Source organism: Callorhinus ursinus, unplaced genomic scaffold (assembly GCF_003265705.2).
Source record: "Callorhinus ursinus isolate GAN/ISIS: 27379988/994484 unplaced genomic scaffold, GSC_fseal_2.0 scaffold65, whole genome shotgun sequence".
In the NCBI taxonomy this organism is placed as follows: Eukaryota; Metazoa; Chordata; class Mammalia; order Carnivora; family Otariidae; genus Callorhinus; species Callorhinus ursinus.
This window is the reverse complement of record NW_027397127.1, coordinates 624,888-651,189: the sequence shown is the minus strand read 5'-3', so window position 1 is coordinate 651,189 and position 26,302 is coordinate 624,888. Positions and strand designations below refer to the sequence as shown.

Here is a 26,302-nt window from a genome sequence, read left to right as displayed (position 1 = left end):
CCCCTCTCATGTGCTCTCTCTCTCTCTCTCTCTCATTCTCTCTGTCTCAAATAAATAAAATCTTAAAAAAAAAACAAACAACGATGACAACAACAACAAACAAAACAAAAGAAAACCAAAAATAACCCCAAAAAACTCTGGAAAAGAGAAGAGTCTCTATGGCAAGAACTTGAGCTATAATGAACTTGAAATCAAGAGATAATTTTCAGATACCATATGCATATTACATGACAAATGATCTAATCACATTTCAAATATCACTTGAACTCTTCAGGAATCATATACAGTAAAATCTTGGAGGTAACTGGAGAAAGCCAGACAAATTGTGAGCTCCCAGAGGACTACAATCATGTCATTTATCCTTGTATTCCCAATATCTAGCCAAGTACCTAGCACAAAATGTTGCTCAATAAATGTTGTATTTGAATTGTCTCTTGAAACTACCTAAACTGAACGAGGAAGGTTAACAGTATGCCTCATACAACAGAAATCTTTGAATGAACACGCTTGACTATGTCGTTAGTAAGTCAGTAAACTTTCATTGAACACTTACTATAATATATGCAAAGAACTATGCTGTGTTCTGTGGGATAAGTACAAAGAAAAATAAGGCTTAATTCCTACAGAGAAAAAGCTTATGGTCCAATAGCATATATAAGACCCTTATACAGGTATGTAAGTAACTGTAAAATATAGTAAAATGTGTAAGTATTCTTCAAGTCCGTATTCCATGGATCAATTTTTTTTTCCTGTACTTCTAATGGTAGTCTTAATACTGGGTGGGGTAAAAATAGATGTGGCAGGATACACAGGAGATAGCAGCAGGCATGGCAGCTTGTTATTTCTTAATAGCTATTGAGGGGGCACCTGGGTGGCTCAGTTGGTTAAGCGTCTGCCTTTGGCTCAGGTCATGATCTCAGGGTCCTGGAATCGAGCCCTGTATGGGCTCTCTGCTCAGCGGGAAGTCTGCTTCTCCCTCTCCCTCTGCCGCCGCTCTGCCTACTTGTGTTCTCTCTATCAGATAAATCTTTAAAAAAAAATAGCTATTGAGATACAGGAATCAGAGTGGACACTGACATAGAAAATTACAAGAAAGGTCCTAATAATCACACCAATATTGCAAGTGCATGCTTTACTTACCTTCCAGTGTTTGCTATCAATGTTTCGGTATTTTAATTCATATTCTATTGTGCATTCCTTAAAATTATCCAGAAACAGTGGAGGTTGCCATTGCAAAGAGAGATAACCTAAATATCCAGGGTCCACTATCTCAAAATCCTGAGGAGGATTAACTGAAATAAAATCAATAAAATATTTTTACTTTTTTCCTATATCTTATGACAAAACTTGCTAAATCTAGATTACTTCCATATGTCCATCAGGTGGTGAATGGATAAACTGTAGTACATCTACACAATGGAACATTATTCAGCCATAAGAAAGAATGAAGTACTGATCCATGCTACAACGTGCAAGAGCCCTGAAAACATTAAGCTAATTTGTAAGAAGCCAATCACAAAAGATCACATAAGACCAATTTATATGAAATATTCAGAATAGGCAAATCCACAGAGACAAAAGTCAATCAGTGGTTGCCAGAGGCTGGAGGAAAGGAAGAATAACACGACTGCTGTATAAATATTCGATTTCTTTGGGGGAGGGGATATAAATATTCTGGAATTGAGTAGTTGGGGCTGTTACACAAGTATATTGTGAAGATACTACACACCACTGAACAGTTCACTTTAAAAGGCTGTGTTTTATGTTATGGAAATCATATCAATAAAGCTGTTAAAAAGCCTAGAATACTGCTATATGCAAATATGACTTTGCCTACCTAGGTACTAAGTTTTCATAGAAACAGGCAATTCAACATGGAATTATCTCTGTGGTTATAAAGACCAGATTTGGCCTAGGATGGGAACACTTTATTACATAAATCACTCTAATAGCAAGAACCAATCAGTATTAATTCAGTGTTTACTATATGCATATAACTTACAAAAGGGATAGAAAGTGTAAAATATGACTACTATGGCTAAACACCTTAAGGATTAGAACAAGCAGATCTTGTCATTCCATTCTGGTTAACTGAATCTGCCAACTAAAGTTCAGAGCTATCCCAGGGCCAACCAGGGCCACTCTTTGGAAGGACATAAAAAAAAATGTCAGGCAGCTGAGCAAAGTGACATCAGGAAAAAGCCCATTTTATTTGTGGGGAGGGAGCAGTGGATGGCAGTGGCTCCCCCAACTGGTGATTTAAAAAGCAAACAAACAAATAATTCTATAAATTTTCCTACTAGCAAATCTAATATTACTATAGTACTGCCCTCATGTTGCCTTTCTGCTAATAATTTTCCTTTCATTTCTGCCCATTTGCTCATTTTAATGCCTAACTTCATAATACTTACTGAGGTGAAGAAAAGAATCTACCAAAAGAAATTGTGGTACAAATTATGATCTGACATGGGACCCCCACCAGGTACCAATAAAGGTCTCTTTTAAGAACGAAATGACAGTCCTATTGTTTCAACTCTTAAGGTTACAAATCTTTGTGAAATGCATAGTTCTGATTACCTTCTGCAATAAAAATTCATTAGACATGATTTAATAATTCTGTAATTATTTTTAAATTTTACTTTAAATCTCTGTATATTTTTCCATATTTATCTAATTGTCTCAAAGCTTAAGGACCGCAAATAAGGAAAATTTCCAGTTAGTTGAGTACCAGGCAATGAGGTTTCAGATAGTTAACCTATTTCTTAGAAGACTATACAAAAAGGTATGGAAAGCGTCTTTTAGTTTGGCTTTTATCCTGCAAAATGTTATCATTAGTTACCTTATATGTGAAGCTGACTAGTAAGAACACATCATTTGTGTATGGACTTCCTGAAATATTTCCAGTAACAATCTATCTACTTGTTATGCACTTTCACAGGATAGGTTGAAAAGACAGTTAATATCCCCAATTTTAAAACTACTCCATTGTTGGTTTACCTTTTATCTCAGCATTTGAAGGCATAGAGCCAAATGTTGTGCAAATAATCAGGGTATAGAGGCATCTGACATCCAAATGAATGAAAGCCATTTCTCCAAGATTTAATACTTTGAAATTTCCACTCTAAGAAAGAAAAATACAACATTTTAACTTTATCTTACTTCAAATAACCAAGACTAAATGTGATTAAAAACACATTTGGAAACTCTGTGTGCTTTCTACCAGGAATTGGGAAAACTGTGCCCCTTTGAACCATGGAAACAGAAAAAACCAGGTTTGGAACCAATAACCTGGAAAGGGAGGATTCTAGGCTCATTTTTCTATAAGAGTTAAAAAAAAAAAAAAAGGCAAAACAAACATACAACTGCCTGTATCCCTTCATACCCCACCCCCAAAGAGACTTTTTCATACATCACATGCTCCAGCCAGGATAGGATAACTTCAAATAGGCTTCAGCCTGAAGACTGAGTCAGACCCAGCAGTGTCCTTATTGGTTCACAGTGGGAGTTATGATATCATTAATCTCTATAGCAAGCCTATCCCCTAGCAGCAAAGTAAAAACATTGATACATATACTCTTTTCTGAGATTAAAAAGTATTTGAGGGGCGCCTGGGTGGCTCAGTCGTTGGGCGTCTGCCTTCGGCTCAGGTCATGATCCCAGGGTCCTGGGATTGAGCCCCGCATCGGGCTCCCTGCTCCGTGGGAGGCCTGCTTCTCCCTCTCCCACTCCCCCTGCTTCTGTTCCTGCTCTCACTGTGTCTCTCTGTCAAATAAACAAAATCTTTAAAAAAAAAAAAAGTATCTGAAAGTTATCTGATTACTGAGCACAGAACCTACACCAAAGCCTCAGATACCTCAGAAATTTTTTTGCTCCATAAATATTAAACCCCTGTTCTCTACTCTTTATCTGTTCCACTCTTTCCTGTTTGCTGTATCAGTAAATAGCATTCTCATCTTCCCAGTTGCCCAAACCAGAAACCTGGGAGTTTTCTTCAAATTCTCCCTCTCCCATACAACCTCTCCATTATCACGACCCCTTCCAAGATGAGGAATTTATCATCAGGATTTCATTATCCAGTCTTTACTGCCTCCAAGCCATTCTCCATACCACATACAGCAAGAATGACCTCTCTAAAGGGCAAATCTTACTTTTCACCTGTTTCTTAAAACAACAACACTTCACTGTCATAGAATACAACTTAATAGTCTTTACATTCTTGAAGAATATTGATTGTATGATCAAAATTTAAAGGATTCATGTCTCCACATACCTACTTAATCAACAACCACTCTTCTTTCAAAGAAAAATCACTACTCCCAGTTCTATACTTTTCTTTGAGTCTATATTCCTGGAACCAACAATTTCACAGGAAGTTAAGGAGTAAAGGTCATTATTCCAATATTCAGTGATTACCTTTCTTTTCTCCTACATAAATTCATTAAGCAGGGGAGACCCTCTCTCCCTGCACCACCCTCTTCAACCTACCTGGTCCATCTGTAATGTTCTAACAGTGGTAGGTTTCAATTATTACATCATAGAATCTTGAGATCAAACTATTAAAGCCAGCATGTATTTTGGAGACCATGTTAGCCCAGCCTCATTTATATACTGGGAAGTAAAACTCAGACTTGCCCAAGATTACACAGCAAGTTAGTAACAGAGTTGGAAGTAGGACAGAAATATGATTCTTAACCCAATGTACTTCCACCCTATTATGCTGGATCCCACACATTTGAGGATTATGAAAGCTCTTCCTCTGGGACTCCAGCATTTTAGTCTTCCTTCAATTAGCTAGCCAGGCTGAATCCACACCATACTATTTTTTTCTATGTCTCATAAAATCGTAAGAGAATAGCGTTTCTCTTACTGAGGTCCAATAAATCTTTCTCCTCAATTCCTCTCTGCCCACATGCAAACCCACTGCTGTCCTCTAAAGCATCTGTAAGTAGTAGGTAGGTCTGTCAACAGATTTTCCACAGAGCTGCTCTCTTAGATTGAGATGAACACATTGGTTACTTTGGGATCTAAGGCAGCAAATAGATCTGACAAAGAGAAATCCTTTCTTATTACTAATAATGACGAAGCCAATCAGAACTCCCTTAAACTGCTCCCAGAGAGAGCTTAAAGCTCTCTCTCCCCTATCAATCTGTCCTTATATATTTTCATAGCCCTGTGTCGCATGTGCAGTACAAATGGTGAGAGTTAAAAATCCCATGCTTCTACTCCTTTTATAGGCTACTGAAATTTGATTCAGGCTATCAAATGGCATATTTCCTAGATCAGCCCAAAACATTTAAGCAAAGATAGGAAATGGAATAGTCACTTCCTCAGTCACTTTTCTATAAACCTATGAAAGGAGTTCCCTGAATTACAATACACTTAGGGTCCCACCTAGTCCTTCTCATACAAATGAATGTGAAGACAACTCTTTCCTTGGCTTCTGGGTTACAAGACTGCCACTTGAGCAATGAGGTACTTTACGTACTATATGGTTACCAGGAAAGACAGGATTTTTCACAAGAGGAGAAAGGACCTGAAGACAAAGGGAAGATGGGGGATGAAAACAGACATACAAAATTTAAAACAGTTTCTGATATACTCTCCACCCCCACCCCACAGTTAACAACCACTCATACTCTCCACCCCCATTCCACAGTTAACAACCACAGTTAACAACAAACCTCATCTGGCCTTAACTCCTTATTTTTAAAAATGAGGAAATACCAAGATGCCTTTACAGATGAATTGTCCAAACTCTCATGAACCCTTTCCATTGACTAAACAATAAATTTTCTTGTTATAAGGAGTCTGTCCTGAGCCTATTTTACCAGAAGCCTCCCCTGAACCTTGGTCAACCTACTCTCACCGCCCAGACCATCAACCCACCACACAGTTTTACCATCATGACATTTTTGGCAGAGTGATAATTCAATAAGCTTTCACTGAGCACGTTTGTTTTTTGTTGTTGTTTTTTGTTTGTGTGTTTTGTTTTGTTTGCCAGATACTATTCCAGGTAAATCTTGTCCAAGATACAAGGTGCAAGTGACAAGTCATAGTATCCGTAATAGTAGCAATCCTCCTACTATTTATGCAGCATTCACAGCATTCCAGGCACTGCCCCATGCTAAGCACTCTACATACATTATATCATATAATACTCATAGTCAACCTTGGATGGATATACTATTTTCATTCCCATTTTAAAGACCAGAAGCTGAAACACAGAGAAATTAAACAACTTCCTGTAAGTCATGCAGACTATAAATGGTGAAGCTTGGATTTGAATCCAGACAGTCTAGTACCAGAGTCCTTGATGACAACCACTAGGCTGGGCATTTTCCACTGCTAAGATCAATGTCGAGGGCAGCTTCCTGTTTCTACCCACTCAGTTTCACACAACACTATTGCTTAAACAGTTTTCCACTGAGAATCTCCTTTGGAATGGCAAGCCTAAACTATTTCCTGTTTTCAGCCTCACTTCCCCACCTCTTCAAAGCCATGCTACACAATCCCCTTGTTCTAGGAGCTGGACCGGGATAAACCTTGCATTACTGGAGAAACTCCAGGTACTTACCAATAATATGGTTTCCCAAGAAATTAATTATCATAGGCAATTATCACAGGTCCTCTTTTTTTTTTTTTCTCTTCTTCACTTTGGAGATATTAATTAGAATCTCTAATACTTCCCTTTCTCTTTTTTATAATAAAGCACACTGAAAAAAAAAAAAAAAAGATAGGTGTTTCCGAAATAGCCAGCAGGCCAGGATACAGATTATACAAATCACAAGACAGGGGAGGTTATGGGTTGGGCTAAAAGCATATAAAGCTAATTTAGAATTACAGCAAGGTATGTAAAAGCTGACAGGACTAATTAATCTTTGGAATAAACAAATACATATACAGCTGAGGAACTTGTTATAACAAAAGGCACAGTGGTATAAATATCAACTTGGATTTCAGGCCTGCCTCAACCACTAATGTTCCCGGAAGCAAATTATAATTCAATTTCCATCTATAAAATGGAGATAATGACACCAGGCTGACAGAGTTGTGCTGAAGATTAAATGAGACAATGTATGTGCAAGTACTGTAAGAGTTAAGTTGCTCTGTATGCTTAGGAGTTTGATTCTGAGCACCTTGCTACTAATCAAAAATTTGAAAATAACTTGCTGCAACCCTACACCTTTGCTCCTACTAATTCAGCAAAATTGACCTGTTCACAGTTGATAAGTAGACAATTATTATTAACTTCAAACTTTCACCACCCTTACTGATCCATCAGTTGCCTTTACTGATATTTGTCTTAACAATAACTTCAGAATTTTACTTTTTTTTACAGTTTACAAAGAACTTACTGAATTATTTTAACAAATCTGCAGGTGTATAAGGTTGGTATTACATATTTACAATCAGTAATATTGCAGCTTGGAGAAGTGATGTGACTTGCACAAGATCTCACAACTGATACAATCTGTATGGAAAGACAAGGTAAAAGAATTAAGGGGCAGAAAAATGCTACAAGCCTAAGAATGCAGTCACTTACATAATATAGCTTTGTGGAAAAAGTTCCTTTTCTACCCTGACAAAGAAATACAAAAAGTCTATTCCAAAGTATCTGAAATGATCACAGGTTCTCATTTCATTTATAAAGGCAGTGAGCAAGTTGCAGAGACAAATAAGTATTTTTTTAAAAAATAATGAATAGAGTTTTGCAATGCCACTAAGGTGACTTCTAAAAAAAACACATAAAGTATGGCCATATCATTTATGTTGCCATTAGACTGGAAAAAAAAAAAACAGTGTTACAAAATTTGATCCTTTCTATTCACATTACTTAAGGTATCTAAAAAATCAGCCAAAGCAGTAAGAATAGGGCTTAGAGAAAAAGAAAATGGGAAAATAGAGAAGTAGAGCTTGAGGAGAGAAAAATGGAAAAGTGGGGTGATTGCAAAGGCTTAAATGTCATCTGTGGGTGAAACAATTTATGTGGTCTTAAGTGAGAAGGCACACTGACTAGGAGATCTGGGCTCTAGCAACAACTTTGCTAGGGGATTTAGAAAGTAATAATAACAGGGACTACAGTTTTTTAAGCTCTTACCAGGTGTCAAGCTCTGTGCCAGATGCTTGATACGCGATGAGGGAGCAGAAGGCTAGCCGAAGAGAAAAGCATAAGCTGACACCCTGCAGCCTCTCCCCACCCCCACTCCTGAGTGGGACAAGTGTGACATTCTTCCAGGAATCTCCCAACTATCTTAATGTTAATGCCTTGCCAGGGGGAAAAACAATCTTAGCTTGATAACAGCCAGGCCTCCAGTATCCTGAGGGTTTTCTTTAACATATGAAAATCCTTTTGAAACCTCCCTTTTCCTCACTTCCCCCAATTCCGGAAAATATCATCAGCCACTCCTCAAGACCCCGGTGCAGCAGTTCTTTCTGCCCACTGATCCTGTACCCGTGCTTTAATAAACCACTTTTTTAAAATTTTATTATGTTATGTTAATCACCTTTTTTGCACCAAAGACATCTCAAGAATTCATTCTTGGTCGTTGGCTCCGGACTTCACCCCACTGAACCTCACCTATTATTCTAAAACCACATCAATATGGATTAGCTCACTTAAGTCTCACAAACATTGATAGTTACTATATTATTATCCCAATATTACAAATGAGTCATTTGAGCCTCAGAAAAGTTAAGTCAATTACTCAAGGTCATATAACTTAAGCAAGAGAAGATGTGTATATCTGATTCTTAAAGACTATGTTCCTTTTAACATATAATACTGTCTTTCAACTAATCTCACTTTAGTGAAGCTAAATTTCCTCTCATACAAGTTATCCCTGGGATATCACTCTATTTCATCAGTTAATCTGCTGTGTATCCATGAATGGTTTCAGGATGTGACTCAAAAGCACTAACTTCCTGAATAACTAATCTCGTTTCAAGGAGACCATCCAACATGCACAAATGTCTATTCATAGCTTCTGGCCTATGGCCATGACTCAGCATCATAATCAGCACCTCTGGAACCTGCCAGATCCTGAGGCCTGACAACATGCTGAGATCAATATGTGGCTCAATCAGCATATGAACTAGTGGTGAGTGAAATTTAATTTAGATAATAACTAGCAAATAATTTGTTCTGCAGTGGAGTAATTCACAAAGAATGTTGAAGATGACTGTGTACTTTCAAACACACACAAAAAACTTTGAATCAGACAGATTCATCATACTTGCCACTAGTCAAGTGTTAAGACACCTCCCACAAAAATACACAAAAACGTTAGGCACAAGCTGAATGACAAAAATCACTGTAGACCAATGAAATACAGGTAGGATCTCTTTACAATAAATACTACTTTAACAACAGGTTATCTATAATATGATTATATCTGTGTCCTTGACAACATTACATTCTAACATTGTATACAAAAAAAAAACATTCTGTAGATGCTTTCCTTTATGACATCCTGAGTTCATCCAGCTAACAAGTTTCCTAAAGCATGCACAAAGCCAGTGAATTCAGTTTTGAGCTACAATAGCAACTGCCAGGTTTACAGTGTTAATTTATGAAGCAGTTCACACATTTCAGAATCAGTCCCTAATCTGAGCCGATCAGAGCTTTATTAGGTTATAATCCCACCCAAAAAAACACCAACAGACTTCTACAACCCTTTAAAAAAAGCCCCCACTTCATCCACTTCTTAGAACAGGTCAAATTGTTATTATGAAATATACCTTATATTCTTTTCAAGTGAAGTCACAGCTGTAGAGCAATGCAGTATCTTGAAAGGCACCACTTCTCTGGAACTAGCAAAACAATCTCTTTTGTTCAACACCCTTCTCTCCACTACCAGATGCTCCCAAATACTTGTCAGCAAGCAAACACTGTGTACTCAAAACATTCACTTCGTGTTAACAACTTCAAAAGTAAATAAAAGAGTGTGCCCCACCCCCTCAAATTAAGTAAAAACAGAATACAAAATGTATCATAGCAGGTTTTTATTTTTTTAAGATTTTATCTATTTATTTGACAGAGAGAGCACAAGCAGGGGGAACAGCAGGGAGAGGGAGAAGCAGGCTCCCTCTGGGATCATGACCTGAGCTGAAGGCAAACGCTTAACCGACTGAGCCACCCAGGTGCCCCACCATAGCAGGGATTATATGACTTCAGTGTTATTCTACCAGTATATTCCTTCATGTCCATGAGGTATAAACTGTAAATACATGAAAATATATTGATATTTGATATTATATCATATATAGTACCATCAATTATAGAAAGGAATGCTAACAAAAACATATAAATATTTCTATCACGTATTCATTATTTAACAATTAGTTTTGAAAGCCTACTACATGCCAGGCCCTCTTCCAGGCATGAGGGATACAACAGTGAACAAGACAAAAAACCTGCTCTCCTGGAACTTTCTGGTGTGGGAGACAGACAATAAACATATCAGATAATTATAATTTCTAATTTTGATTTTTATAAAGAAAAATAAAGCCAGATAATATGAAAGAGAGTAATGAGGGCTCCTTTTAGATAGGGTGGTCAGGAAATGCCTCTCTGAAAAAGTGGCATTAAGGACCTCAGTGAAGTGAAGAAATGAATCAGGTAAAGACACAGGAGAAGAATCTTCCAGGTAGAAGGAACAGCACATTCAAAAGCCCTGAGGTGGGAATCAGCTTAGTAGTTCTAGAACTAACAAGACCAGTAGGATAGGAAAGAGAAAAGTTTATCTGATCTCATAAAGATAGGCAGACTGTGGACTATGGTAATGAATTTCTCATTTATTTTAGTAAATAAAATAAGGCAGGGAGGCAACTGGACAGTTGTGAGTATAGCGACATGATGTATGGAAGGAAAGGGTAGAAGCAATAATGCAGGCTAGAGCTGATGGTGATGGGGACCAAGTTGATAGCAGTGGAGATGCTGACAGGATCTACTGATGGATTGAGTGCAGACTATCAGAGGATGATGCCTCTATTTTTGTCATGGGCAACTGGGTAATTATTTATGCAGCCTGGGGATGATACACAAGGGATCAGCTTTGTATGGTTCAGTTTAAGCTGCCTAACTAAACATCCAAGGGAGAAAGATGAATAGGCAGTTGGATATTTGACTCTGGAGATTAGAGGAAAGACCAGAGCCACAGAAACAACTGAAGTCCCCTAGGGTATAAAATAGATGAAATAAAGAAAGGAGGACCAAGAACTGAGATCTGGGACCCTCCAATATATAGAGGTCAAAGAAATGAGGATGTACCAACAAGGGAGACTAAGGAGAAGCCAGGGAGGTGAGAGAAAAATCTAGAGTTTGTGGTGCCCCAGAAACCAAGTAAAGAAAATGTTTCAAGGAGTGATAATAAATAACTGGTGACGTTGATAAGGGAACAGGTGGAATATCTGAAGCAAAACTCAGATTAAAGTGGGTTCAGGAAAGAATGGATGGGCCAGTGGAGACAATGAGTACAGTTAACTCTGCTGAGAAGTTTGCTATAAAGGGTCAGAGGTGCTCCTGCTGGGAGGCAATCACACATTTCTTTCCTCTTGAAAACATAAATGGAGAACATCTCACATGAAGGTTTGATCCTACTCTTCCTTGGATTTATTCTTTTTTTTTAAGATTTTACTTATTCATTTGACAGAGAGAGACACAGCGAGAGAGGGAACACAGGCAGGGGGAGTGGGAGAGGGAGAAGCGAAGCGGGGCGATCCCAGGACCTGGGATCATGACCTGAGCTGAAGGCAGACGCTTAATGACTGAGCATCTAACAACCCAAGCACCCCTGGATTTATTTTTTTTAAAGATTTACTTATTTATATGAGAGAGAGAGAGAGAAACAGAGAGTGTGCAGAGGGTGGGGCAGAGGGAGAAAGAATCCTTTAAAAAAAAAAAGATTTATTTATTTCAGAGAGAGAGAGAGTGTGTGCACGAGCCACAGGGATGGGCAGATGGAAAAGGGAAGCGGGCTTCCCGCTGAGTGGGGAGCCTGAGGTGGGGCTCAATCTCTGGACCCTGAGATCACAACCTGCGAGGAAACCAAGAGTAGGACACCCAACCAACTGAGCCACCCAGGCGCCCTGAGGGAGAGAGAATCCTTAAGCAGACTCCATGCTAAGTGTGGAGCCCAACTTGGGGCTCAAGATCACACCCCGAGCCAAAAACAAGAGTCAGACGCACAACCCGCTGCACCACCCAGGCGTGCCTCCTTGGATTTTTGCCATACCTGTTTAGTAACGGCAGGTGTTCTTATTTGAGGGACGCAGGCCAGAGTATTTTAGAATTGTACTATGAAAGGGTTCCATACCAAGACAGAACATTTTTTCTAGGGCAACTAGAAACTATCAAAGTTTAGTTTCACCAGTGATCACTTTAACAAATACTTTCCATCTGCTCAAATTGTTTTGCAATGCTATCTCCAAATTCTTGCATTTCTAATGAAATAATATTTTTAAAAACTCACCATTTCTCCAGACTATTGAACATCTTTACTTTCTATGTGCAATCTGAGATTTCATTTTTTTCCTTCTAAATTTGTCTTTTGCAGCAAAAGTCATCAGAAACAATTTTATTTTTATAAGGCATACAAAAAATTCAGCTGTTAGTCTAGAAACATAATTGAAGATCTGAATTGAGGAATATCAGAGATTCTGGTTCTTGTCCTGATTTCAAAATGCAAAATAGGAACATATCGCCTTTATTATATGTTGAAAACCTTGAAACTGAGGGATCAAACAATACAACTGGACATACTCCCAGAGTTCCAGTAAGTGCATCTCTCTAGGCAAGAGGATTTGTATTCTGGCTAACAGAGTATCTGAGACTCAGACCATGGAGGGTAGCTAATCCATCATTTCAGGCTGTTTGTTTCTTCTCCCTCATGCCTTTCTCCTTCCTGCCCCCACTTTCTTTTCTTTTCTCTTCTGTTTCTGTTTTCTCTGTCTTCCTCTTTCTTACTGATGTTTCTCTTTTCCATTAAGTAGAAATTAATATATTTTTGGATCACTGGCTGTCCTAATTTTTAAAACACTGGAGTATTCTCTCTTCTCAAGACATTTTCATTAGTTCTTTGGCTTCAAAATACTCACTTGATCACTTAAAGATTAAATCAGTTTTGTAACTTTGTAAGCTTACTTTTTTTAAAAAAGTGCTTATGACAGGAGTACCTGGGTGGCTCATTCAGTTGAGTACCAACTCTTGGTTTCAGCTCAGGTCACGATCTCAGGGTTGAGATTGAGCCCAGTGTCAGGCTCTGTGCTCAGCAGGGAGTCTGCTTGAGATTCTCTCTCCCTCTCCCTTTGCCCCTCCCCCACCAAAATAAATAAATCTTTTTTAGAAAAGTGCTTTTCTAAAGTGACCAAAAAAAGAGTTATTTGTTTTTACTTGTATGTGGGCAGAGACTTATTGTTCTTCAGTGGACTTACTGCCCTTCATAAAAATGAATTTCCTGCTTTAAGAGAACTGGTTTTTATAATCATATCTGCTTAAAAGTTCAAAATCTACTTCATAATCCTAAGTGATAGGTCTGCCTACCTACCTAGTTTCTCACTGTTTTTGATAGCTGCTTTTGAGCCTGGGTGAGACAATATTTCCTAAGTGACTTTAGAGCACTCTCATCAAAATGCAACCTCAGAGTCTCTATTTTTCCAGCCTGTCCTTTGATTGCTGTATTGATGCTGACACAGTCATAGGCATCCATCCAGATCTTCATTTCACAGACATTTCCTGAGCATCCATTTTGCATTCAAGGCTACAGATACGAAAACAAGCAAGACATAGTGTTCCCTAAAGTCTACTGAAACAGTCAAAAAAAAACCAAAAAACAAAAACCTCACTACATACCTATTAGAATGGCCAAAATCTGGAACACTGACAACAACAAGTGATAAAGAGGATGTGGAGCAACAGGAACGAGCATTCATTGCTAGTGGGAATGCAAAGTAGTACAGCCACTTTGGATGACAGCTGGGTGATTTCTTAAAAGCTAAACATATTCTTACTATACCACCCAGCAATCATACTCATTGGTATCTACCCAAAGAAGTTGAAAACTTAGGTCTACACAAAAATCTGAGCATGGATGTTTCCAGCAGTTTTATTCATAATGCTAAAACTTAGAAGCAACCCGAGATGTCTTTCAAGTAGGTTAAAGGATAAATAAACTATGGTATATCCAGACAATGGAATATTATTCAGTGCTAAGAAATGAGTTATCAAGCCATGAAAAGACATGGAGGAACTTTAAATGTCTATTACTTAATGAGTGAAAGAAGCCAATCTGAAAAGGCTACAGACTATCTGATTCCATTATATGACATTCTGGAAAAGCCAAAAGTATGAAGACAATAAAAAGATCAATGGTTGCCAGGGACTGGAGTGAGGGAGAAGGATAAATAAGCAGAGCACAGAGGATATTTAGGGCAGAGAAAATACTCTATATGATACTATAATAGTGTATACATGCCATTATACATTTGTTCAAACACATAGAATGTACAACCATCAAGAGTAAACCCTAATGTAAACTATGGACTTTGCGTGATAAGGACGGGTCATCGTAGGTTCATCAACTGCTACAAATGAACCACTCTCGTGTGGGATATTGAAAATGGGAAGGCTATGCATGTGTGGGAGCAGGGGGCATATGGGAAATCTCTGTACCTTCCTCTTTATTTTCCCATGAACCTAAAATTGCTCCAAAATTAGTCTTTTAAAAAATAAATTATATAAACTTAGAGTTAAATAAATTATAATACAAGCAAAATTAATAAACTGTGAGCCTTCTCTCAGGCTACTGGTAGAAATATATATTGGTACAATCTTTTTTTGGAGGTGGTGCTGCTAAGATTACTAGCTGTCTCATAATATTCATCTCCTTCAGTAGTACTGGAGCCCCCAAGGTTTAGCAGGACACATGGCCACACAAAATGAAGACTACATTTCTGAACATCTCAGCTACATGTGACATGTGCTTAAGGTCTGGCCCAAGAGATGTAAATGAAAGTGTCATCTCCAATCTCTGGGTTATACATTTTTTTTTTTAATTTAAATTCAATTTAGTGGGGCACCAGGATGGCTCGGTCAGTTAATTAAGTGTCTGCCTTCGGCTCAGGTCATGATCCCAGGGTCCTGGGATCGAGCCCCACATCGGGCTCCCTGCTCAGTGGGGAGCCCGCTTCTCCCTCTCCTCCCCGTTTGTGCTCTCTCTTGCTATCTCTGTTGCTATCTCTCCCTCTCTCTCAAATAAATAAAATCTTTTTAAAAAAAAATAAATAAATAAACAAATAAATAAATTCAATTTAGTTAACATATACTGTATTATTAGTTTCAGGGGTAGAATTTAGTGATTCATCAGTTGCGTATAACACCCAGTACTCATTCCATCAAGTGCCCTCCTTAATGCCCATCACCCAGTTATGCCATCCTCCCACTCACCTCTCTGGGTCTTACCTTTAAAAAGAATGGATGTTTTCTCCCCTTCTCCTTTCCTCCTTTCTCTATCCTGCTGCTTAGAATATGGTTTTGGTAGGGGCACCTGGGTGGTTCAATCAGTTAAATGTCTGCCTTTGGCTCAGGTCATGATCTCAGGGTCCTAGGATGGAGCCCCAGTGTCAGTATCAGGCTCTGCACTCAGAGGGGAGTCTGCTTCGACCTCTGCCCCTCCCCCTGTTCACGCTTTCTCTCTCTCTCAAATAAATACATAAAATCTTAAAAAAAAAAAAAAAAAGAATGTGGTCTTGGTAGTGAGCCACTTTTGATCAAGTAGATGAGGGAAACACCCTAGGTGTGGTCAAACAATAAGTTTGGAGTAGCCCAGGGCTCTTGACCTCATGCAATAAAGCTGCATATTCTTCCTGCAGCTTGCTACCTCAAGACACTCAAGTAAGAGCAAAACAAACCACTTTCTCATTTAAGCAGAACCTGTAACCTAATTAGATGAGTATTTAGCATTGTGTATTAAAATACTTTAAAAGTTCATAACCTTTCAAGCACAAATTTCCAAGAAATAAAAGAAGTTTGCCCTTGCACAGTACAACCCCTCATTTTCTACATAGCCTGAGTCAGAAGCTCATTCCTGTAAAGGGCCACATTTAAACTATGCAGTACTTCCTTTGGCTAAAATCTGCAACCAGATACCTGGGGCTGAGGAGGAGGGAACAAACTTGAACCAGCCCACTTGCAAATATTATAATCACAAAATGCTGAAGTAGAAACTTTTTACAGTGACCAAAAAAACATTTCAATTTACCCCTCTGAGGCCTTCGAAGTCCTTGTAGTGGTAAACAAGAGGATACAAGTGCTGGAGGACTTTCTATGGCACTCTGGAGGTTCGACTCATAATAACTACTCTCGTGTACCACAGCACTTCTTCCTACCACAAGCTGCTGCCACAGTGTTCTGACTGATGTTGTGATGATGCACTCACATATCTTTAATCATACATAACTTCTCCTTTTCCAGATAGTGACAGTTCACCCCACATGTTTTGGCTATTATCAGGATACCCTGGAGTTCAAGTTTCCACTCACTAAATCAGTACTAATTCTGTCAACAATGTACTCTGTTCTTCCTGCAAAAGTGGTAGATAAAGCAAATGGCTGATTCCATAATTAGTGATTAATCACTGCTGGATGAGCAAAGTCAAACATGCCTAGGGGAAAGAACACTACTTGTAATAGAATCACGCCTTTAGAACATGGCTTTGTCTTCCTTTGCCCTAGCATCCGTGGGAAAGTTAAAATGACTAATACCTCCTACCCCCTAACTCCACTTCATTCCTTAGAAGTGGGTGGGATGCTCTTCAAGAGCTCCTAGGCCCATCTGATTCTATTGATACTTACTACAAAAAGACAATGAGATATGTGTACAAATTTACACACACAAACACATACTTAGCTTCCACCATCTATCACCATGACTTAAAAATAAATGAGAAAACAGAGGCCAGAGAAATTAAATGATTTTCCCATAATTTCATTTCCTTCTAGCTTAGGTCTTTAAGTACTGCCACTCTGATCATTTTTTCTGCTTTGCAAAGACTTGACTGTTTTTTCCCAAATTCATCCATCAGATTTGGCCTTGTTTCCTTTCTTTATGCCATCTAGATTGGCTTCCATACCCCAAACTAAACTTTCCTCTCTGCTTTTTTATCATAACTTCCTAACAAAACTCCAACCCTAAATGAATTCAACTCTCAGGTCTCCCCTGTGTCTATCACTGAGCAGGTGAGTGCTGATGGAACAAGTCCCACAATAGATTGGTTCCATGATAAATTCCTAACATTCATTTTATATAAATCCACCGTACTACTCAAAAACACTATTACATGTCTCCGTTCAACTTTATTCCATTATTGACAACAATTAAAGCTTTTTTCTAATATCTTCAATCCTTTCATCCCTTCTTCTCCAACCTCAGCACATGACTTTACCTCTTTAAAAACAAAATTAAGCCATCAGTTGGAAATTTCCTCATCTTCCTGATTCCATATTTTCCCCACATCCTCTCTTCCTTCCCTCCTGCTATAGTAAAGGAAGTATATTTCCTACTATCTAAGATAAAATATCTATTGTGTGTTTTGAATTCCCATCCTGCTCAGATTATCAGAAATCTTACAATTTAATTTTTTTCTTCTCTTTAATATCTTTAACCTACATAAGATGTATGTACAGATAAATGTCTCAGCCAGATACATCCCATTAGCATTCAAACATGCTCATCTCTCCCTAAGCTTAAAAAACATAAATTAGCTTGCCCACATATTTGCCTCCAGCTACTGCTCCAACACTTCTTTACAGCCAAACTTCTAGAAAGAGTTGTCTATAATTGCTATTTTCCCTACATGCCCCCACTCACTCTTTATCACTCCATTTTCTTCTAGTCTTTTTTCTTCATCCCACCACCAATCCATGACTCTTCTCAAAACAGGTGCCACTAGAATAACTAATGACTTCATGTTACTGAATCATTATTTTTCATTCCAATCTTGTTTCTCTCTTAGCGGCATTCACCTGTTTCCCACCATCCTTGAAACACTAATCCTTTGGCTTTTCTGACAACAGCTTCCCAGTTTTCCTTCTGTCTCTCTGGCTACTCTTTTTATGTCATTTATAGGCTTATCCTTTACTTATCCTAATATTATACATCAGAGTTCTTTGGCCCTCATTTCTTCTGACTTTATGTTCTTTTTGTTCTTTATGTTTTTATCCACTCCTACACCTTCCATTACCATCAACATGACAATGACTTTCAAACATGTATCTCTCATCCAAACTAGTGCTCTAAGCTCCAGACTTGTGTATCTAATTGCTTTCTTAAGATCTTCACTTGGAAGTCTCAAACACACCTCAAATGCAAAATGCCAAACACCAAAATCATGATCTTCCATCTGAAAATGGGTCCTCTTGTCAGAGATGTAGTTTCAAGGTGTAGTAGTTCCAAGTTACTAGTTATCAGTGGTGTCCATTCAACAGTACAAGCCAGAAACCTGGCACCCTAGACACCTGACATTACATCTCCCATGTCCATTGCATAATCAAATTCAATTCAGTTTTCAAACATCCCTTGAAACTATTTATATCCATGTATACCCCTACCATGCTAGTCCAAACAAAATCACCAACATAATTTGCCTGGACTATTACAATAGCTTCTTTAAAAAAAAAAAAATCTGTATTCGACTTTTAACCATCACTAGTGGGCAATAACAATCATTTTTTTTTAAGTAATCTCTATGCCTAATGTGGGGCTTAAACTCATGACCCCGAGATCAAGAGTCACATGCTGTACAGACCAAGCCAGCCAGGGGCCCCTACAATAGTTTCTTAATACATCTCCTTTAATTTACTGGCCCCGCTCTATTTCTACATTACAGGCAGAGTGCCTTTCTTCTGTTTTCCAAGTGCAAATCTGATTATACAACTGCCCTGCTATAAATTCTTCATGGCTTCCTCTTTATCTTGGGATAAAGATAAAAATTGTTTATTTGGTCCTCAAGGTCCTAAATATTGTGGCATCTGACTACTTCTATAGACAATTTTTATACACTCTCCTATTTTGTGCTCTGCGCTCTCACCACAGGGCTTGTGCACATGCTGCTTCATCTGCCTGAAATATTCATCTCTCTCTCTCTATCACTTATGGTTAATCGTAAGGCCCATGAGAGTAGGAACTGCTTCTGCTTTTACATTAGCATAATGCCTATTACGCGGTAGGCCATAAGTTTTTGGTTGAACTGATATGGTTTTAAGCCTTTAAACTAGTTATTTCCAAAAGTCCTCTTACTTTGGAAAGCTGACAGACTCCTGATCCAAAATAAATTTACCAGTGCTCTATCATGGTACCTTGATACTTCTACAATATTCGTCACCAAAGGATTCTTCTCAATAATATTTTTGAGCTATGCAAATAACAAACCAGTATTTGTCAAAGAATGTAGCATGAAGAAGTATATCTTCCCTAGAATGGTGATAAATTCCACTTATGCAGATGATCTTAAAATATCCAGATAATCCTTCCATACATGATTTCAAAACACTGATAGACAATGTAACAGTTTTGAAATAGTTTTCTCTGTTTCAAAGAACATGAATACACATGGGAACTATGAATATTCAAAATATTCATGTAACTTATCACCACTTTCCTTTCCTCTGTTTCCAGTACCAAACGGTAGCATGACTTCTCAAGCAGTGTCCTAAGATAGAAACAAAGGAGTCATCCTAGATTCCTTTTTCTCATTTATCTTCAATCACCATTTCATTCACACAATATCATAGAGATTCCATTCTCTAAATACCTTAGGGGTCCATCCATAATCACTCCATCTTCACTGCCACGACCCTAATCCTAGCCCTTAACATCTCTTGACTGATAACAGCAATAACCTCCTGATGCATTTCCATCTTCTAACAAGACAGATTCTTGTCATTTTCCATGCTGTAGTCAGTGTGACCTTTTCAAAACACAAATATATCCGTTCAAACTCTTTCACTAACTTCCCATTGCCCTACAGAATAATTTATAATAGCTCATAATTCAATGTGCTCATAGTGTGCCAGTGCTTCTGAAAGCATTTTACTGTATTAATTCACTTAATCCTCATCACAGCATTATGAGATAGATACTGATGTCACCCCATTTTACCAGAAAGGAAACTGAGGCACAGAAAAGCTAAATGATTATCACAGGGTCTCATAGCTGGTAAGTGATGGAGCCAGATTCAATGCCAGGCAAATGTCATTCCAGATTTTGTGTCCTAATCTCTATGCTGTATTGCCTCTCATAAAATAAAGTACAAACTCTTTAGCATGGCAATCAATACTTTTCATTATCTGGACCTTACCAACACTTTCAGTCTCATTTTCTACATGTAGATCTTAAAAAGTAGGGTCTTGTTTTATCTCTAAACTTTTATCTATGCAGGTCCCCTGATACTAATATTTTTTACCTAGCCTAGTCATGGATTACTCCTAGTCACTGAGATTTAGCTCAGGTAGCAGCACTTTCCTCTATATGCTTTCTGAGTACACCTTCTCCCAGACTAAACTGTGAGTTATATCTCCACTCTCTATTGAAATATTAGGAAATGAAATTCCACAATACATTAAAAGGCACTCACAATTTAATGAAGGGAAAAGACTCATAAACAGACAAGTATAGGGCAACATATTTTGAGATAATTATTTGTGTTTTGCTCAAAGCTTTTTTTCTTCTCCCTCCCATTTCAAGAAGATAACCAGGCTTTTTTATTTTCCTTACCTTGCCCAAGGGGTTTCCTCCTCCCCTGTTGCCAAAACTAAAAGCAGAAATTGTGCATACAGACTTACATTCCTAGCTTTTGTATTGCCAAAAATCAAGCTCATAGGAGAGATTATGCTTAGGAGTCCCAGTGCCGGTCTCAAGAAGACAGATGAAATTCCTTTTAGGGTATTCAGGAGGGAAAGGAATAAATACTTTAGACAAAAGGAAGTCAGGGGTCTGGCAGGGGTTAGAGGTAGCAGGGAGAACAGCTCAACATTTGATGGTAGCAGCCTAGGAAGGGGCAAACCTGAAAGGGCCATCCCTGATTGAGACAAAATGGTATCTCAAAGACTATATCAGAGAGATGACAGAAAAGTAAAGATCAGTGACCAAAAGGGCCTCTCTGGTATTTTGGTGTTGCCTAAGGCCTCAGAATATTAGCATAACCTGGCAGGAGGCTCAAGTATTAAATGAAATTGCATATCTTACGTTCCTGGCAGAATGCTGAATACAGGGTAGATTAAAGAACATATTAAAATATGAAATTTCGGGGCGCCTGGTGGCTCAGTCGTTAAGCGTCTGCCTTCGGCTCAGGTCATGATCCCAGGGTCCTGAGATCAAGCCCCGTATCGGGCTCCCTGCTCCGCGGGAAGCCTGCTTCTCCCTCTCCCACTCCCCCTGCTTGTGTTCCCTGTATCACTGTGTCTCTGTCAAATTAATAAATAAAACCTTAAAAAAAGAAAAGGATAAAATGTGAAATTTCTTGGATACCAAAGTTGCAGACTAACTTCATACTAACTTCGGTTATAATAAGGTGTGGTAAATTCTAAGAGAGAGGCAAGCACTTAGAAACACAGAGGACAGGTACCTAATCTGGTCTGGAGAGATGAAAGTGGTCAAGTAAGAGTCCTTAGAGGAAGTAGTACCTAAACTATCTCATATAAAAGGAGTAAGTGTTTGCAGGGGCAAGGGATGAGGGAAGGATTCCTCCTTAATGGAAATTGATTAGGCAAAAGCAGGGAAGTGAGAAAGCTTAATGAATTCAGGCATCTACAAGGGATTTGATTTGGTTGCAGTATAAGATGTACACAGACATGCTTTCTGAGCCATGTTAAAAGACTCTGGACGTAATACTGATGGTAATAAGTGGTATTGAGAGGAAACGGTATCAAGGGAAACTACTGAAGTAGAAGAGTTCAAGGAAAAGGTATTAAAAAGCCAAGTGCCTCAGATGCCAACGGGGATGGCATAGGGGAAAGTAAGACAAGAACTGCAAAAGGTGCCTGGGTGGCTCAGTTGGTTAAGCGACTGCCTTCGGCTCAGGTCATGATCCTGGAATCCCGGGATCGAGTCCCGCATCGGGCTCCCTGCTCAGCAGGGAGTCTGCTTCTCCCTCTGACCCTCCCCCCTTCTTGTGCTCTCTCTCTCTCAAATAAATAAACAAAATCTTAAAAAAAAAAAAAAAGGCAGGAACTGCAATGTGTCTGTTGTATTTAGAAATAAGTAAGGGGCGCTGGGTGGCTTGTTTGGTTACACGTCTGCCTTCAGCTCAGGTCATAATACCAGGATCCTGGGATGGAACCCCACATCAGGCTCCCTGCTCAGCAGGGAGTCTGCTTCTCCCTCTCCCTCCTCCTTGCTTGTGCTCTCTCTCTCGCTCTCTCTCAAATAAATGAATAAAATCTTTAAAAAGAAAAAAAGGAAATAAGTAATTAGTGACTTTGGTAAAGGCAGTTATATATATGGACCAGTTTTTTTTTTTTTTTGAAGTTTAGTTGTATGGGTTGTGCTGGTCTTTGTTGTACAGAGAAGGGTTAAGAAAAGGTATCTTTTTCTTTGCTGAGAAAAGAACTCATGCAGAGGAAGAGACTAAAAGACAGAAGAGAAAGGGAATAATTATGTAAAAAGATCCCTGAAAAAGCAAGAGGCCAGCATGTAATCTAAAACAAAAGTGGAAAGATTGAATTTGGACTGACAGAGGGCTCTGAGACAAGACAAAAGCATGGATGAAGACAAAAAATTGATGTGTTTATAAAAGACAGTGAGGTTGGTGGATAAGAGGTTCAGTCACACCTGATGGCATTTATTTGCTGTGTGAAATAGGAGACAAGCCTACCTCCTGAGAAAAAATATGTAGTAGCTGAGTAGAGGGCTCAAAAGCAGAGGAGAAAGTTTGCAATACCCACCAAAGAGGGTGTAAAAGAATGGAGGAAAATCCAAAAGACTCTGAGTAAAGACATGTAGAAGGATGACCTGGTTAGTACCTATTCATTCTTCAGATTTCAGCTCAGATGTCACTTGCTGAAAGAAGTTGAAATGAAGCTCCTGTTATGTGCTTTATGAGCACTATATTTCCTTTAAAGACTTGTAATGGTTTTAATCTTATACTAATTTGTGGGATTATCAAATTAATTTCTACTCCAGTAGACTATAAACTCAGTGAGGTCAGGGATCATATTCATTTTGCTCACCACTATATGTATTTGCTCACAATTTAACCCTTAGTTTCCCATCCCTAAAATGGGAAGAATATTAATACTGTTCTGCATGACCAGAATATGGATATAGTTAGTTTAGCAACAAATTAGAATTTAAGATATAAGGAAGCAGGGACTTCAAATGGTTTATGTTGTATCCTCAGTGCCTAGCACAGTGCAAGACACATAGTAGATACTCAATAAATACTTACCTGAATAAATGAAACAGATATGGCAAAACACCAAAAGTCTCCTGAATTCCATTCCAGTGCTCTTCCCACTCTACCACAACAACCCATACGAGATGTTCAATATATTGATTACGGTAATAAGGGCCTATGCATATGCATTATTTTTTTTTTTAAAGATGTAAGAGAGATAGCAGGTGGTGGGGTTGGAGCAGAGGGAGAGGGAGAGAGTCTTAAGCAGGCTCCACGCCCAGCATGGAGCCCAACACAGGGCTCAGTCTCACAACCCATGAAATCACAAACTGAGCTGCAACTAAGAGTTGGACGCTTAACAGACTGCACCACCCAGGCGCCCCTATCTCTGTTTTACTCAAGAAGAAAATGAAGCTCTGAAAAGATGCAGTATCTTATGCAAGTTAAACGGCTAGGATATGGTGGAATCAGAATTCAACTGCAAGTCTTCCTGGCTCCAAAATCTCAGTTCTTTCTTCTATTCCATGCTGACTGCTAAGGTATTAAGTGATAAAAGACTTAATCTATGAACCTTTCTAGGGATATGTGCATTTGAAGGTCCTCCCAATATCCCCACTGGCAAAGAAAAAACAAACAAAACACTTCCACATCCAAAGTAATGACTTTAGTGGTAAAATCTTAGGCAAAGTGACTGAGACAGGTCAATGAAGAGAATATTTGTGGGTAGGCACCTGTCAGCAGTCTCCTAAATCATAACATGTAGGCACTTGTAGTATGACTGGTCATACTCTATGACCCTGTACATTATCCATCTCCTCAGCATAAGTCTTGATGAATGGAAGAAATAAATTCCAAAGAGCTTATCTTCTCAGCATTGCCTCAGTGACCCCAGACTAGAAGCAGCATGGAATGATGGAAACAGCATGGATATTGCAGCTTCACAGATCTGGCCAAGACACTTCAGCTCTCTATGCCTCAATTTTCTTATCTATAAAACAAAGGCAACAATACTTGCCACCATAGGGTTTAGGAAATGATTAAATGAGACAGTGCAGGGGTGCCTGGGTGGCTCAGTCATTAAGGATCTGCCTTCAGCTCTGGTCATGATCCCAGGGTCCTGGGATCGAGCCCCACATCGGGCTCCCTGTTCAGTGGAAGACTGCTTCTCCCTCTCCGACTCCCCCTGCTTGTGTTCCCTCTCTCACTGTGTCTCTCTCTGTCAAATAAATAAATAAAATCTTAAAAAAAAAAAAAGATATAGTGCATATAAGTGTCTGCAGCATAGTGGGCATAACTCAATTGCTATTAGTTGCCTTCTACTTCTTCCACATCCAAGAGTCACCTCCTATCAATTCCTCAAAGACACCCAGAAAAATACATTAAAATGAACAAGCAACCCACTCCACCCCCACTCCTTTTGTTTAATCCTACCATTTAAATAATAGTTTTTAACATTTCTTTAAAAAAAAGATTTATTTATTTGAGAGACAGAGAGCATGTGAGTAGGAGGAGGGGCAGAGGGAGAGGGAGAGAGAAGCTCAAGCAGATGCCCTGCTGAGCACGGAGACCTATGCTGGGCTCGATCTCACGACCCATGATCATAACCTGAGCCGAAATCAAGAGTCGGCCACTTAACCGACTGAGCCACCCAGGTGCCCCTGTTTTTAACATTTCTATTGCCTTTCACAACATTAGTCGTCATCAGGACACTTGGCTCATTTTACAGATAAACTAAGATGAGGATTGCTTAGTCCTTACTTTATTATTCTCTGCTCCAAATAATAATAATAATAATAATAATAATAATTTTATGCAATTTACTTAAGTCTTAAACTCTCTAAAACGTTTCATACTTTAATAAAATTTGTATCAAAAACAGCCGGTGAATCCCCTGTATTCATGTCGTGGTTTCATATATCCTCTTACATATTAAACAAAGAAAATGAATCTGGAAATATCCAAAGTGAGTGCAGTGTGTAAAAGTGATGGTCAGATTTAAGTGTTAACTATGTATTTTTTTCAGAAGAAAACAAGCATTAAATGTATAAGATGCTAGTCCATTTCAGAGCAAAAGCAGTGAAAATTGGAATTTTTATTTTAATAACTCTACTATACATGTGTTTAACCATACTACACAAATAAATGAAATCATCACATATAGAAGATACGCATGTTCCATAAATTAAATCAAAACATCATATAAAATATATTAAGTAATCCATTTTAGAGGAGCTCTATGGTTATTTCTGAGCTTAAGAGAGAAAATTGCTGCAAAGTAGAGAATTCTCATTTATAGGGGGGAAAAAATCACAGAAAATAATTTCAGAAAATTTCTTAACTCTAAAATGCAATTATCCTTACCATTTCCAAAGGACCAGGTTTGCTTATAAGAGGTATGATTTTTATAGGAAATAAAGGCCAATAAGAAAACTAGAAATTAAGCAATGTTATTCATACTGATTATCCAACACCTATTAATTAGCTGCATGCAAAAAAATGCAGTATTTCCTCAAATTAATATATACCAAGGCAAACAATTTTTGCCATTAAAAGATTTATGAGCCCATTTTTATTAAATTGTTTTAAATAATTTCTTTTTAAAGGAAATAATTAAATTTTAAAATAAGTTACCTCTCATCCCCACACTCCCTCTCCCAAAGTTCAGTTTCAGACTTACTGTGAGTGAATAATGTATCCAGTTATAATCAAATTCTTCTGAAATACCACTGAAATCTGTCTCAATGAACAGTTTCTTAGCTTAATGGATTTTAAATGACCTAAGAAATGAAGTCTTTATGTAGGAGGAGCTCTGGTTTATCCACTGAATGTATTGTCATGAGAAAATTTGCATTCAAAGCAGGTCATCATTCAAGGTTACACTTGTCAAAATATTCAAAGGAAATCACAAAGTTCAT

At 38.4% G+C, this 26,302-nt stretch overlaps 1 protein-coding gene across 5 annotated transcripts in view; it reads right to left on the bottom strand.

The window, feature by feature from the left end:
• The window catches only part of IL13RA2 (interleukin 13 receptor subunit alpha 2), a 47,322-nt gene extending 21,239 nt beyond the window's left edge, over nucleotides 1–26,083 (bottom strand). Inside the window, exons 1-4 of one of the 5 annotated variants that reach the window (XM_073885723.1) lie at nucleotides 8,081–8,099; nucleotides 6,575–6,693; nucleotides 2,998–3,121; nucleotides 1,141–1,292 (exon numbers count right to left, since the gene is read on the bottom strand). In XM_073885723.1, the coding sequence (XP_073741824.1) occupies nucleotides 1,141–1,292; nucleotides 2,998–3,088 (243 nt within the window). In that variant the 5' untranslated portion in view covers nucleotides 3,089–3,121; nucleotides 6,575–6,693; nucleotides 8,081–8,099. Of the gene's footprint in view, nucleotides 1–1,140; nucleotides 1,293–2,997; nucleotides 3,122–3,409; nucleotides 3,416–4,413; nucleotides 4,432–4,485; nucleotides 4,607–6,574; nucleotides 6,694–8,080; nucleotides 8,100–26,064 lie in introns of those variants that run through there. The other 4 variants (XM_073885724.1, XM_073885722.1, XM_073885725.1 and 1 more) reach the window with 4 other exon arrangements.
• Nucleotides 26,084–26,302: the final 219 nt, after the last annotated feature.